General features: G+C 46.8%; 3 protein-coding genes across 3 annotated transcripts; all 3 read right to left on the bottom strand.

Annotated features, from left to right (window-relative positions):
* Window positions 1-4,645: 4,645 nt before the first annotated feature.
* VTN77DRAFT_8883 (uncharacterized protein) lies at window positions 4,646-5,507 on the bottom strand (the record flags this gene model as incomplete). Its single annotated transcript, XM_069425429.1, has 3 exons — window positions 4,646-4,864; window positions 4,937-5,207; window positions 5,266-5,507. The coding sequence occupies 3 exons, from the start codon at window positions 5,505-5,507 to the stop codon at window positions 4,646-4,648; spliced, it is 732 nt and encodes a 243-aa protein (XP_069280760.1).
* A 3,520-nt stretch (window positions 5,508-9,027) lies between these two features.
* VTN77DRAFT_8882 (uncharacterized protein) lies at window positions 9,028-10,215 on the bottom strand (the record flags this gene model as incomplete). The annotated part of the gene is made up of 5 exons (XM_069425428.1): window positions 9,028-9,136; window positions 9,222-9,466; window positions 9,550-9,685; window positions 9,755-10,133; window positions 10,191-10,215. The coding sequence occupies 5 exons, from the start codon at window positions 10,213-10,215 to the stop codon at window positions 9,028-9,030; spliced, it is 894 nt and encodes a 297-aa protein (XP_069280759.1).
* Window positions 10,216-11,309: 1,094 nt separating this feature from the next.
* Window positions 11,310-14,885, bottom strand: VTN77DRAFT_8881 (uncharacterized protein; the record flags this gene model as incomplete). The annotated part of the gene is made up of 1 exon (XM_069425427.1): window positions 11,310-14,885. One exon carries the CDS (start codon window positions 14,883-14,885, stop codon window positions 11,310-11,312), a length of 3,576 nt encoding a protein of 1,191 aa, XP_069280758.1.
* Window positions 14,886-14,925: the final 40 nt, after the last annotated feature.

Raw genomic sequence — 14,925 nt, 5'->3', positions numbered from 1 at the left:
GGTCGTCTTGGCGTGCGTCCGAGCCAACCAGATGTGGAATACGCAGTACACACACATAGAGCACGGAGCACGGAGCACGGAGAGTACCGAGTACGACTATGGAGTAACATGAACTTATGTACCGAGTTACAGTACTCCGTACATAGAGTACAGAGTATGTACTCCATACTGTGCAGAATAAGTCCAATACTCCATACTGTACTCCCCATCGAGGAGGGAGGAGAGTACAGAGTACAACGGAGTACAGATAATACCCCCCTCCCCCAGGAAAAGTGGATTGACCAGATAAATAGGCTATTTATTAGATCCGCTGGATTTGAATTCTGGCTTTCAATAATGGGCGCTAACTCATACGATGTCACACCCCTCGGCATCTGCATCCGGCAGCTTTACCTAAAGGAGCTGATGAATAGAAGCAATCACCCGTGGGTGGGTGCCACAGTGCCTCTACTCCGTAGGTGGACGTTGTCTAGGGTTGGTCTCTTATGATAATTGTGGTAATACGCTGTCTGCATAGTCAAAGTCAAAAATGGTATGTGTGACTGAAGAGTGTGAGGAATGAATTCATTGCATTAGTAACCTTGGCAGCTAAGTAAGTTAGTCACATATTGTTCATTTATTCAATGGGAACTTGGATTTATTTATTGCTGACTAAGAACGACTTGACTTGATTAAAGGTGCAGTCAAGTTCATTGAGCTGCCCAGCACCATCTAGATATATAGGCAGCGAGAGGATCCTGAATTGTCTCAGTAGTATAGTTCCTGGGAGCAAAATAAAATAAAAGGTTAGATTGATGATATATCTATTGAGACTTTGATACAATAAATAAAATGAGGAATTGGGAACGATGGTAATAATAATGATGGTGATGCCTCACATCCTAGGTAGTAAGTAAGCTTTCTATAAGTAAAGAGCAAAGTTATCCCCTTTACATATTTCAATGAACCGGAACTTCTAGGCAGAGTATACTCTAATACTTAGGTTGAAAATGATTCATTGTCGGTAGATTTATGATGGTGGTATCTCTAGTGAAGGAATCACTATTGTTTTTTTCTTGTTATTAGTCAATCAATTCTAGGAATGCTTATCCAGATTAACAAATTCATATTCCAGATGTTTGGGCTAAGTAAGCTTAGATACTTACTCATTATTAGGAGTTGTCCTTGCCAATGGCATAGGAGCAGATGGTCTTAATCCATTGTCTCCAATCCTGAGGGCTATTGAGAATGACCATCTTCTAGATATCTGCCTAAATCAGGCTTTAGAAATCCGTCAAATTGGTCCAAGATTGGTCAAATCCAGTCTTCAAGATCAAATCAGTGTGGAGTCAAGAATCAACTAGAGAATCAGCTCGTAGGGCTGTATTAGGATTCCGACTATCTCCGAGTAAAGTTGGCTTATACCACGAGAAACCTGACGAGCTAAACCAAATCAAAGGAGTGAATAACTTTTTTTTTCCTCTAGTAGAACTAGGATAATGAGCGAGTATTTATAACCCAATGTGGCAAAATCTACTGTCGAATATTGGTTATTTCCAGGGATGATTTTATATAAGAATCAGAGCGCTGATGATTTTCTACGTGGAGTTCTTGTTTCCAGGCCTGAAGTTCCTGCCTCTCCTTATCACTAAGGCTGTTGGAAACTTTCTGCCGTGCATCGACTTCTTCAAGAACGAAGATCTCGCGTTGGAGGAGTGCACTTTTCGTGCTTTGCACGTGGTTCCATTCCAGGATCCATCGCTCTTGCTCCTTACTCTTGTGATCAGGGGTCAATTTCATGTCGAGAAATCGGATTGCCTGAGCCAGGCGACCACACTTGAAGGCTTCAAAGAGCTCTTCAAGCGTTTGAAGGATTCTCGTCTCCGGGTTAAGGCAACCTCTGTTACCTTCCTCTTGCATCCTTGTCCATAGTTCTCTTACACTCGACCGAAATGAGTAGGAAGCAAGGATTATGAGGGGACTGCAGATGAATATCAGGATGTCAATGACACCCAAGATCCAAGGAAAACAAATCACATCTTGAAGGAAGAAGCAGCCCAGTTGGGAATTGCAGGTAGAAACAAAGATGAAGATTTAGGTATTTTTCTTGTAGGCTAAGCTTTCTTTTTTTTTTAAGAAAAAAAGAGGTAGAGGAAGAAGCGACTGCAAAAAGAAAAGGCAAAAAAAGTCTCCGCGTCAGTATTACAGCACAGGCCCAGTAATGAAGAAATTTTCAGGGCAAGTGTTGATTCTGATGTCAACCAACTTAACCCTAATTTCGAATCTGGATTAGTTGAAATTTAACCGATTCTTCAACCCGATTGACAGCCGACCCCAACCCGGTACATTTCCATGTCTAAACCACGTCAATGAGGTACAAAAAATGGTACAAAGAAGAGCAAGGAGCATATTAAGAGGAAAAGAAAAAGAAAAAAAAAATAAAAATCATAGAGAAAAAGTTGGTATGCTGTATGTAGAGGAAGTAAGTTGTTCGATGGGCTGTGGAAAAAGAAAATCACCAGACCTTTCCCAAACAGGCACGCTAGAATTATACCGAGTGAGGAAATTCGGCGTCATTGTACGGAGTATCCGTACAGTACGACTTAATACTCCGTATGGTGCAACATAAATTTATGTCCGTACAGAGTACAGAATATGGAGTACAGCGGCAGCATGCATCCGGTGGCTTTACCTAAAGGAGCTGAAGAATGGAAGCAATCACCCGTGTGTGGGTGGATATTGTCTAACTGTCTGTTTTGTCTATCTGTCTATCTGCATTAGGGTTTGTGGTTGTTGTTGTTGTCGGGCCACAGTTCAGATCCCCTCAAAAGCCGTCGTCATGACGTCTATCTGCAACAGCTGGTTATTATTGTTGTGGATATAGAGTCATATTATAGTCAAAAAATAGTATGTATGACTGAAGATGGTGAAGAATGCACTGCATTAACCGTGGCAGCTGAGGAAGTCAGTCACGTCGTTTATTCAAATGGAACATGGATTTATATATAGCTATAGATATTATAACGCGGGTAGGATGGGTAGGATGGGAATTGCTTTTCATGGAATTAGAAGTCCTTGGACTCTCCTATTCGATTATACATTGAAGAGGAAGGGAAAGTGAACTCTCGAATCAGACAAGTTGACAGAGAGAACGGTGAAGAACAGAACGATCGATCTTATTTTGACTACTAAGTAAGGACTAGATTACTAGAGATTTCCTATCTGACAAGTCCAGTTTTTACATAGTTAATTAGAGGAAATAATGAGAGGGGGGGGGGGGGAGGAAAGGGATAGGCTTTTATATATAAGCCCCCAAGCACCTAAGGGGGTCCTCAAGTCGATATGACTCCCCCTCCCTTCTCTCTTTTTTTTTTTTTGTCTAGGATAACCAACCGTTTACTTGCTTCATGGGTGAGGTGAGACTTATCGCTTTTATTCCTGGAACTTCCCAGAATCTGACAGAAGATTGGACTTTCTATTGCTTTGAGGAGGGAACAAACTCGAAGCAGCAACCTGAAGTATTTAGTGAGTATTCCTGTGCAATAGAATCAGCGTTATTGTTCCCCTATGGAATGGTAGGTCTCGTCACTAGCTGGCGTCAAGTCAAGCATAAGCAAGGATTTGATTCAATTTATTTGAAGAATTTATTTATTACTTGCATGTTTTCTTTTTCCTGGTTTGTGTAAAAGAAGAAAATAGAACAGAAAGAAAGAAAATAAAATCCTTACGCAGAGGACGGGACCTCTTCTTATTATCCATACCCAAACCCTGACTCGTAATGAACCAGGAGTGAGTCACCTAGGGACAACTTACCATGCATGGCGAGAAGGCATCTGCCTATCCTGATTATTCTGACCTAATATGTATTGTTGTAATTAGTGCCGGACTCAGAAAGATATGATGATTGTGATAATGTTCAAAGGAGAGCCTCATAATGTCTATCCCCAATTCCGCATATGTGGCTCAGTCAGTAGTTTTCATTAAGTAAAATGTAAAGTGGTATCAATATCAACATCGGTCATAGGTTGTGGTAAATATAAATAGCCAACTCCTTTTTTTTTGTCGCTTTTGCGAGAAACACCAGTTCTATTGCGAGGAATGTAAACGTCCTGATTCTAAAAATGGATTAGAGAATGTTTTTCATATTATGAAGACCATGAATTAATGCATTGTCGGTGGTAATGGATGCAAAATGATATTACTTAAACCGTGCTAATAGTACAGCAAGTTCCTTGCTTTTTTTTTAAAAAAAAAAAAAGAGAGAGAGAGAGACTCCAGTCGACTTAATGCAGTACAACCATGGACTGATTGATTGACTGACTGATCAATTAATTGACGTATTTTTTTTCCCCCTGCCTATGGCGCATTTACAAGGGAACACTTTCATATGTATTCATTTGTTTTCCCATAAGATTCCATTCAGTACTTACACTATGTGGTTAGATGTAGCCGGATGCATCTCGGAAGCATTGCACATTAGCTATTCCTCTATCGTACATTACATATTCTCGTTTCAACGAACCCAAGATGACAAGACTCCAGGAAACGTAGACGAAAAAAAAATAAATAAAATAAAGTATTCCCCGCGCACGCCATACTACCAACCCAGTAATCATAATCAAGTCAAAAGGAAAAGTCGTCGCAAATTCATACTAATTAATGTGCTTTAATACGCCTTCGGAATCCGGTTCACCTCCTTGGTCTTGAATCCCGCATAAACCAAAATCCCAGTCAGGATGACCTCGGGAAGGAAGCCGAGCAGGACCCGAACGGCCAGCGAGCCGGTGATCGGGTTCAAAGACCCCTTTTTCGTGGACACCGCAACGAGGCCGTAGGTTACTCGGATGCCGAGGAAGAGGAGGGACGCGAGGACGGCGTACAGGAGCTGGAGGGGATGTTAGCATACACTGTACGATGTATATATGTTTATATTGAATGAGGTAGATCTTCCACTTACCACCGTCCCTTCCCGGAAGGCCGGAGCACCCCCTCTCTGCTGGGTCAACTTCAGCTGGAACAATCCCCAGCCTACAAGGATCACCCAGGTGGCGAAGAACAACCCAAGTCCAATGGCGGCATTGGTCACGTCGTCAGAATTGGGGTGGCCACCTCCCAGCGCTGCAGCTCCGGTGCCAGCCTCTGCAAGTCCGGCAGCGACAATAGCGGTGATGACTGCGATGTAGAACCAATGCAGATATATGTTCACGTCGGGCTTTCGATACGTTCGACTAGTAGAATATATTAACGACGCGCGTTCTCTCTCTGTTTCTTCTGGGGAATACATACGCTTCAGTAAGAACTCCATTCACAGCCAGCAACAGCGGACCAAGTCCAAGACTCGCGAGGATATCCGCCCCCGTGCCGGTATTGTTGATGGCGAAGCCACCGCCGACGATTCGGAACGCGCAGAAAACAAGTAGAAATGCCCAGCCCAAGAAGCCCGGCCAGCCATGGCGGCGCAAGATGTAGCAGACCGGCACAGAGAGCAGGACATAGAGGATGAGCTGGACGATGAAAAGGGCGTTCATTCCGTCGTTTTCGTACTGCAGTTAGAATCAAAATAGAGAGGTGAGTGTCACGCTCGCGAGCGTAAACACAGGACGATAGGGCAATTCAGAAGAGATCACCAACTCATCAAAACCGAAGAAATGATGCCACGAAAGGCACAAGCGAGTCTGGTAGAGAAAAAGAGAGAGAGAGAGCGACGAACAAAAACAAGCTGAGACAACCAACACAACACAATATATAATTCATTCTGTTGACCTTGCCTATTTGCCGAATAGTGCTAGGGACCGGGCGAACCCCTGTCCTGTCCACCAAGCAAACACAAACGATTGGACCACATGTCGGGGTTGAGTGTGAGCTGGGGCTGAGCCAGCCTTGTTATCAAGGATAATATAAATAGAACTAATTAATTTAATATAAAGAGGGCAGATCACCAGTAGCTGCCTTGCGGCGCAGTAAGCTCTCTCAGTTTTATCACACCGTATTTTCTGTCAAGGGTTGGTTGCTGGTTAAGGTTAGGTTGTTAGCCCCCACGTTTTGGTTTGTTGTTCTACTGGGACAGAATACTCCGTAATGCCTGCAATGTAGAGGAGTGTAAGGTCAAATAGGTTGAAACTACGTACAGTTTAGAGGTCCATGTGGGGGCGATAAAATTAGAACAAAAGAAGTGTACAGAGTAGAGTACTCCGTACTCTGTACATTCTCAAGAGTACGTTGGTATGTCCATAGACTGTACACACTGCCCAACACTTTATTAAAAGAAAGAACAACAAAAAGATATGTCCCTTTCATAAGTTACAACATCCCAAAAAAGGCCTATATAAATTCAGAATGAATTATAGAATATTACATAGTCAAATTTGATTTTGGCTTATTATTTATATTGGATGTCACATCATCACTATATGTAGAAGATTTCTTCTCTTCTTTCTACTTTAATCTTCTAACTAGCATTACTGGGTAGTCCTACTGCAGTCCAATATACACTAGTTCCATGACTTCTGAACCTGTATGAGTACCTAATCCCTGACACTATCTACCTATCAGGTATGTCTTTGTGACATGTGACATCAGTGATGATAATTATGAAATGCCATGACTTGCACGCGATACAACCAATGTCAGTCATCAATTCCAGGCAAAAATTTCGAATATTTTTATTTTGACTTGAGTGCAAGGGTGCTTTTTTTAAAAAAAAAAAAGTGTCAAATGAAGCATTTCATTCTAGGTTTGTATCCACTTATCAGGACTGTCATCCTATCAAAAGTCAAGAGTCGAAATTTCGTCAAGAATCTATCTTACTTATATTAGCTAGCAGACAAAGTTAAGCAACGACTCACTAATAACTACTCCTTTTTTTTAAAAAAAAAAGAAAAGAAACTCACATATTCAGTAAAATCCTGTTTCTATCTTCACCCTAATCTTTACCTAATTTTATTGCTATTTATGGAAATTGTCTGTCTGCTTTGCCATATTATCGTCAATTGACTAGAACGTTTGCTATACCGGAGTTTTTTTTTTTCTTTTTCCTCTTGAAGAGGGGATGCATAGAGCATCATTTCATGTCTAGAATTGCTTAGTATTATTGTATTATTGAGGTTGAGAAAGAACTATATAACAAGAAGAGAATAGATAAAGTAATTCCTATCCTTGCCAGTTGTAGTTTCCGTAGTAGAATATTATGCAGCGTATGATTATGCTAAATTCAAAGTATGGTCCTGGGGTCCGTGTCCTTGCAGTTCTCTATAATGGGAAAAGTTTAAGTTCTTTCTGCAGTAAAGGCTATATATTTATTGGAATTAAGGCTGGCATCATCGAGAGCGAGGACAAAAAAGAACTATTTCTCTTATATTTAAAGAACTGTTAAGCACGTACTTTCTCTCTCTCTCTCTCTCTCTCTCTCCTTTTTTTTAATGCTGTAGACTGTTGGGTTATTATACTGTTAATTAGCCCAGCTACAGAATACCTCTTTGACTATGTCATTATGGGTTATATTAACAGTCTTTGTGCATTCCATGAGCAGTCATTAGAAGACAAAGCTTGCTGATCAAAAGAGAAAAAATGTCTTCTACTGCTGAACATTAGTTAAAGCTCTATCTTATGCTGAGAAATAGTACTCAGCTGGCCAAGGAGAAAAAGCACATACAAAGAAGCCAAGGAGGTTACCAGCAAGAGAGTTAATATCTTTAAAAAAAAAAGGGTTAATATTAACTCTTTTTTCAAGCGTTTATAAAGTTTAATTAATAACTTGTTTCTCCCCCTGAGAATACTAATAGAGGTGCCAACTACCTCATCTCGCTGGATCCCTGACGGCGTCACAGTCACAGCTCTGGTAGCTCCACAGCACATGCCGCTACATGCGTTGAAGAAGTGTTCCAGAACATGGGGACTTTATAAAACGGTGTCTTATGACTGCTGTCTTACCCTGTTGTATATTACACAGGACCAGCGAAGTCCAGAAAAAGAAATTGTTTTCAATGATACTTTGGTATAGGGATGGATATATATACAGACTTTGATAGTATCAAAAAAAAATTAGTTAAATTAAATATCTACTTTACAATTACATATTGTAGGTATGCCAAAAGAGTATTTAATATGGTTATTATCATAGATACTAAGTCTTGCAGTATATATTCAGCACTGATGCCCACCTACATACATGTATATATGTACTGAACAAGAAAAAAGAATACATACACTTCTACGCTGCAATCCTTTCTATTCTAGGAACAGAGGATTATTATATATGCAGCTGAGAGCGTTTTCATGATAATATTGAAGTTTGTGCTTTTTTTTTTGGGAAAGAAATGCCAGGAAAGTCAGTCAGTCAGTCAGTCCTTGCTCCTATCTATTTTTTTTCAAACCAAAAACATTTAAACCATTTTCCAATTTCAACCTTTTTTCTTTTTTCTTTTTTTCTTTTTTTTTTTAAAAAAAAAAAGAGTATCGAACGCCCCTTTCAATGGTGGTGATCTCAACCAAGCAAATATCCAAGACAAAGAAAGAAGGAGATGGAAACTGATCAATCAGCAACCATTGTTTTTTTTTTCGACTCGTATGATTCATTAATTTTGTATTTTTATTTACACTCACATTCGCTTAGAGCAGCAAAGCAACAATAGTAAGAAAGGGGAAAAAAAAAAGAGCTTTATAGAAGACTTTTCTGATAGCAACCAAGCAAGCAAGAAAAACTTAATATAACTCTTGTTTATTTAATATAACATGATACAAAGGTATAGAGTTTTTTTCTTTCTCTTCTTTTCTTTAACAAATCTAGATAGTCTAATGAATCCTGATCTGATATGATAGATCATTATGATAATCCTGGTCCTGGCCGGTCTTAATCGGATCAGATCTGATCGCAGTTCTGGTCCTGGTACTGATCCTGGTCCATACCACTTATTATCCCTTGTCCCCTACCCTATCTTCCTGTCTGCCTGTCGCCCTACCTACGTAGGTCTGGGTGTATGTACTCCCTATCTTTCTTCTGTCCTAGGTATCTGCTATCTTCTAGATAGATATCCGCTGTATCTGCTATACCTACGACGACACCTTAGGAGCGTACTTAGCGGCCGCAGCGTCAAAGAACGCGCTCTTCTCCTCCAGGTCGGTGAGGAGGGCATGAGACGGCTGGACGGATTGGAGGCGGCTGCAAGAAAAACCAGTCAGTCAGCATCATACCACATTCCGGTCTCAAAAAGAGATACTCGGGATAACTTGACGACAGGACATACGAGATCAGCTCCCCCGTATCCTTATCCTTCCCGCTCAGCACCTTCAGGACAATCGTATTGGCGATCAGCTGCGCGTCGTCGGGGTGTTTCTCGATCGCCGCTGACAGCGCTGCCTCTGCCTCGGGAAGTCGCCCCAGGTGCAGTTCCGCAACGGCCTGGCCGACAATCGACAGCGGCGAGGACGTGTTGGGGTTCGAGGCGAGTTCTTCGTAGACGTAGAAGGCGGATTGGTATTTTTCGCCGCCCTGGAAGAAACACAGTAAGCCACAATTATTCCGGTTGAACAGGACTGTAAAGTTCCTAGGAAGAAAGGTTCGTGAGAACATACAACTCTCATTCCAACCCACGACTCAGCCAGGTTGAACAGCAGCGAGTCTTGGGCCCATCGCTTGGCGGCCGAGATTTCCTTCAGGGCCAGATCGACGCGGTTCGTCTGCAGGTAGATCTGCACGGTGAGGGCGACCCTATCATATCCAGTGTCAGAACAACATTTTCCATATAGGTATATGCCACACGTATGTGGAGAGTCATACGCCTCAAGGTTCCCCTGATGCTTCGCCAACAATGCCAGCGCCTCCTCCGTCTTCCCCTGCGCGTGCAGCACCGTCCCGCAGAGCACCTGGACGGTCGCATTGTCCGACGCCTTCTCTGCCAGTGTCTGCGCCGCCGTCAGGGCTGCCTCGCGCTCGCCCGCCGTGTGCTGCGCGAGGGCCTTGACGGCCGCCAGGTCGGGAGTGTCTTCTTCGCCCGCGACGTCGGCCAGGACCTCGTCCGTCTGGGCCAGGGCGATCTTGGCGCGCAGCTGCAGCACGCGGGCGGGGAGCGCGTTCTCCGGCGAGAAGGACGAGGTGTCGAAGTCGATCACATTGTGGTATTGGCCTTGGTGGAAGGCGTTGTGGATGTTGACGAGCTCTGCGGCAGTCAGTAGAGATGACGCGGTAGACAAGCGTCTGAATTGCAAATCCTCACCTCCCTCTGCGGAGAATGGATCCATCGCGGCAACGAGCCTGTCGCTGTCTGATGGAGGCGTGTTGTGATTATATTATTATCGGTTTGGTGCTGGTGCACAATGCAATCGGCCAGTTATCAAGATAGCCGCAGGCGGAAGGTTCGCCGAACGGGGCAGGTCTGCCGAGACGGCTGTCCCCAGTCACAACCAAATCAGACGGACAATCTTGTGTCCCTAATTCAACCTACATGTATAACTGTAATAATTAATCTACAGCCATATGGACAGGCAAGGTCCTTCATGGCAACTACAATCTATAGTTGGAAAAGTCAATACCGTACCGTACCGCTGTCTCTGTTCTCCTGGCATAGCATAGATCATTTCCCTTACTAAGGTACATGATGCTGGCCCAGTCAAGCCACAACTGGGTGAACTGCTTTCAAAGCAGCAATAAGACTGTCCCTCGCTGGATCATTACCATTAGATGCAAAGTGCAAGCATAACAAAAAAAGGAACCGAATCAGAGATAACCACCCGAACCTAGGCCTGCCCGATAATGCATGTTCGTTACTCTGCCACAACCCATACAACTTCCAAGGATTCCCACGGATTCCTTTTCCTTGCACTGCCATGTTCGGCGTGGATACCAACCAAATACATGGATACAATCTGACTGCAAACCCCGATCCGACAAACCCATAAAACACAAAATCATGCAAAACAGCAAGCTCGGAGATTTGGGTATCGTCGGCAAATGATCAACCACGGAGAAAGGAAACATGAGCAGAGAGCACTGAGAATGAAAACGAGAGATTACAAAGTAGTAGAGGACAAAAAGACCCAGACAAGAAGAACGACAACTCAGATAAACCAGTGGTCACCCCACAAATGCTGGATGATTTCAAAAACACATGACGCCTCGGACCGAACTCGAATCGTAAAGACCCTGACCTGCGAGTTCAGTTCGATATGCTGATGGATGCCGACAAAACCCCTTCGCAGTCACAAACGCCGTCCCTTTTTATTTGCACATTATTTTATTTAGTCGTAAATAGGATGATGAGCCGACGGAATTCCCTAAATCTCGGGATCTTGTGTTGTGTTCACTTTTTTTTGGAGGGACACCAAAGTGGCCCGATCTAGATAGAAGACACGTTCAAAGGAGGTATAGAAGAACTAGAAGTCCCAGAGATAGTCGGGGTCAACGCTGGAGAGATGTCTCTGCTTCGGACGGAATCGTCGTCGCAGCGCTCCTCCTTTCCCCGACCTTTCTCGCGCTCGCGATCTCGCTCCAGCGACAAGGCTCGTTTGAAGACGGTTTGGCCAATCTGCCGGAAGATTCCCATCCGCTCCGCCTTCAGCTCGTCCAAGTCCAGTCGTTGAACCGGCACCGGGTCCTCTTTGGTGATCTTGCAGAACAGCGTCGAGAAGAGGTATTGGTCGCCACTGCCGTCGTACAGTGGCAGATAGCGGTAGCCTTGCGATAGACTGGTGAGCTTCGCGGTGAAGGTGGCCAGCTGAATGCTATTGTTGCTGCCAGCACTCCGGCCATCCGGTGACGTCCACACCACCCAGCGAACAAATACAAGATCGGGATACTTCGTCTCCACCGACAGCTTGAATCGATCGTTGAAGATGGGGCTGTATCCGTTGCTCTGTTCGATCTTGGTCCGTCGCCGATGCGGGAGCCCAATCCCAGCCATGCCATTGCGAGCGGACACGTTCTGGCCGCCTTCGCCAAAGGCCACACACTGGCCTCGGTCATCGGCGGTGAACACTTCAATCTCGATGTAGGGATTGATGTTGTCGTCCGGCCCCATGCTGCGCGGTCGCGGGAGCTGCTGGGCGGAGATCACATCCACGGAGAACCGAACGAGCGTCCTCTCGGTGGTGTTGGGCTTCTTCTCTCCGAACGAGTCCAACGCCGAGCTCGGACGGCGCAAGCTCTCGGGCTTGAGCACATAGCCCGTGCGATCGGTCCCGGCAGCAAACATCGCCTGGTTGATCTGCATGCCAACATCGTAGGTCTGCCAGTTCAAGGCTACCATCTGCACGCCACTTCGCCAGAACGAGTTGGGATCGAAATTGGAGGACCGCAGACGGAAACCAGACGGGTACACCCGGGTGAGATATCGCTTGTTGTGGTTCTCCAGGAGCGCTTTATTCTCCGCGTCGCGACAGATACTCTCGAAGGAGCGCTCGGCGAACGAATAGACGTGATTAAATCGCTTGCTCTCCGGGGAATTGAAGCTCTGCCATTTATAACCACGAGTATACACCCCGAGATCGGACAGAGGCTTGGTGATCTTGCTCCGTTGGCGTCGTCTCTTTTCCCTTTTGGACGAGACCAGCGCACTGTCACTGTCCTCCGTTGCGCTGCTCATGCTTGTTGTTGTCGCCGAGCGCCTTCCCGGGGCCCAAAGCGATCCAGGACCGTCCGTCGCAGGACCGTCCGTGCCAGGACCAATCGTCGGCGGACTCGAGAGAGGTGGGCAGGAGGCGACGCTGGGGCTTTCCAATCCGGAACTTCGCACGAACGGAGAGCTGGAGCTACGCTTGCGTCCATGGAAGGACGTTGTTCGTTCGGGAAGGAGACCGCCACTACCCTCGGGCTCGTCGCACGTTTTGACTTTGACCAGAATCCGATTTTTCAGCTCTTCGGGTGAAGGAAGGATCGTGCAGTTGGTGAGCAGCGGCTCCAAGACGAGCTGCTCCCCGAGGATCTCCTTCATGATCTTGACCATGGCGAGCTGCTGCTCAGCATTACAATGCACCTCGAGGGATAAGATGAGCGGGAACTCGGACGTCAGAAACGCATAGCGCTTGATGACGGCGATGCAGTCGGCAAAGAGCACACTCGTCGTCATGGTGCGTCCATGGGAGACGATCGGACGGCCGTCTGCGCCGTCCCAGCAGTCGATCTCCACGCATCGACATCCCTGCTGCAAGGCGGTGATGTAGGCCTCGGTGCTCGAGGCGCCCGCTACCTGTCGTCCCAGGAGATAGGTGTTGTGGGAGCTGGAGATGAAGTACTCGTTCAAAGGCCGGTCGAACCGGGACTCGGGCGCCCGTGACGCATAGATTCCGTTGGCGTCGGACTGCAGAAAGGATGAAAAGGCGTCGAGACTCATCCGAGACACGTGACCGTCGAGGGGCTCCGGCTGGCTCTGCGCCCGCGACCGGGATCGACGCACCATGCGCTCGAAGATGGAAGTCCAGTACGCTCGATCGCGGTCCACGTCCTCTTTCTGGACGTCCCGAAGGAAGTCCAGGAATTCCTGCAGCGTGAGGCCTTCCTTAGGGTCGCTGGCGAGATCGCGGTAGATGGCCTGGAGATCCTTTCGATCCTTCAGACGGGTCAAAAAATCCTTGAATTCGGCGAAGTTCAACTTCCCCTTGCCGCCGACATCTGCCTTGGAGAACTGGGCCCGAAGCATGTTCTTGGAGCAATTGATATGGAGGCTTCGACAAACACTCTCGACCGCGGCCAGATCCAAGGACTCCGTTTCGCCCGGTTTGGGCCCATGAGGAAAGAGTCTCGACATCTCCCGTTGCCAGTGCGCCCTCAGAACCCCGTCACTCAGTCCGGGACCTGCCAGACCAGCCATGAGCCCGATTCTGTACCGCGAGATATGCTCGAGGGTTGCCGTCCACAGCTCCAGCGTGTAGTCGTCCGGGGTGATGAGATGCATGGTCTTGACGGGCCTCCCTTTGGAGCGATCCGGATCGGCGAAGATGATGGTGAACCATCGGCTCTCCGCCTCTTGGGAGACATGGTGCTCTTCACGGTAATTGCGGGCGTCCGGACCTACCCGGACTTCTTTGATGTCGTCAATGTAGAATCGCTTGGACGGGTTGGACAGGTCCCAGAAGACCTTGGCGGCATCCAAATCTAAGAAGAACCGGACCTGCTTGCTCTTCTTCTTGGTCACCTTGGTGAGCACCGTGCCGCGTTGAAGCGCCGAATCGACTTTGGGGGCGACTGCAGTGACGTCTCGGGGAAAGAAGGGCGTGGGATGCTCGCTGTTGATACTGGTGGCCTCGGAACCGCACCAACCACTCAGAGAGTCCAAGTCCTCGTCCTCCAGACTGGAATCCATGGCGCTCTCTCGGCAATTGAACGGGCCCGACTTGCTGTCGCTCCGGCGCCGCATGATGACGGGGCCGGAGCTGCGATCCCGCTTATCATGGTGGGATGTCGATTGTCGTCTCCGAGTCAGTTTGTTAGCGGCACCACGGGAAATCCTTCGTATCAAACCTGAGCCCTTGCTGTTGTTGTTGTTGGCGACTGCGGCATCACCGGGGGGGTTGGAGGAAGCGGGGGCGTTACCAGGGACTGCCATTGTGTCGGTGGATTCGTCTAGTTCGAGAGGAGCGGGCGAAGCGAGGGTATAAGGGAGATATCGACCTCGAGAGCTGTCTGCCGCCGCCAGGAAAGGGGTGCCGGCCGGGCTGGACGCATTGGAGGCAGCACTGCGAGGCGCAAAGATAGGACTGGATGTTGCGGTCGAAGCAGAAGCAGAGGCAGTGACCGAAGCAGACGGGACAGAGGATGAAGATGGCGATGCAGCGGATGCAGATGGATTGGCGCCAATGGACGCTGACGTGATGACATGATGCAATTTGGGGAGTCGAGCCAGCGAGGAGGCCGACAGCTTGGAGCTGGCATTCGCATCGCCATTTAAGGCCGAAGGTGAAGAAGCAGCGGAGGCCATTGCAGACAGGTACGTCACCCCAGCTGAGTCTGCGTGAGAG

Source organism: Rasamsonia byssochlamydoides, assembly GCF_041956645.1.
Source record: "Rasamsonia byssochlamydoides strain NRRL 3658 unplaced genomic scaffold VTN77scaffold_8, whole genome shotgun sequence".
In the NCBI taxonomy this organism is placed as follows: Eukaryota; Fungi; Ascomycota; class Eurotiomycetes; order Eurotiales; family Trichocomaceae; genus Rasamsonia; species Rasamsonia byssochlamydoides.
Note: the sequence above shows the minus strand (reverse complement) of the source record. Positions and strands in the feature narration are given on the sequence as shown.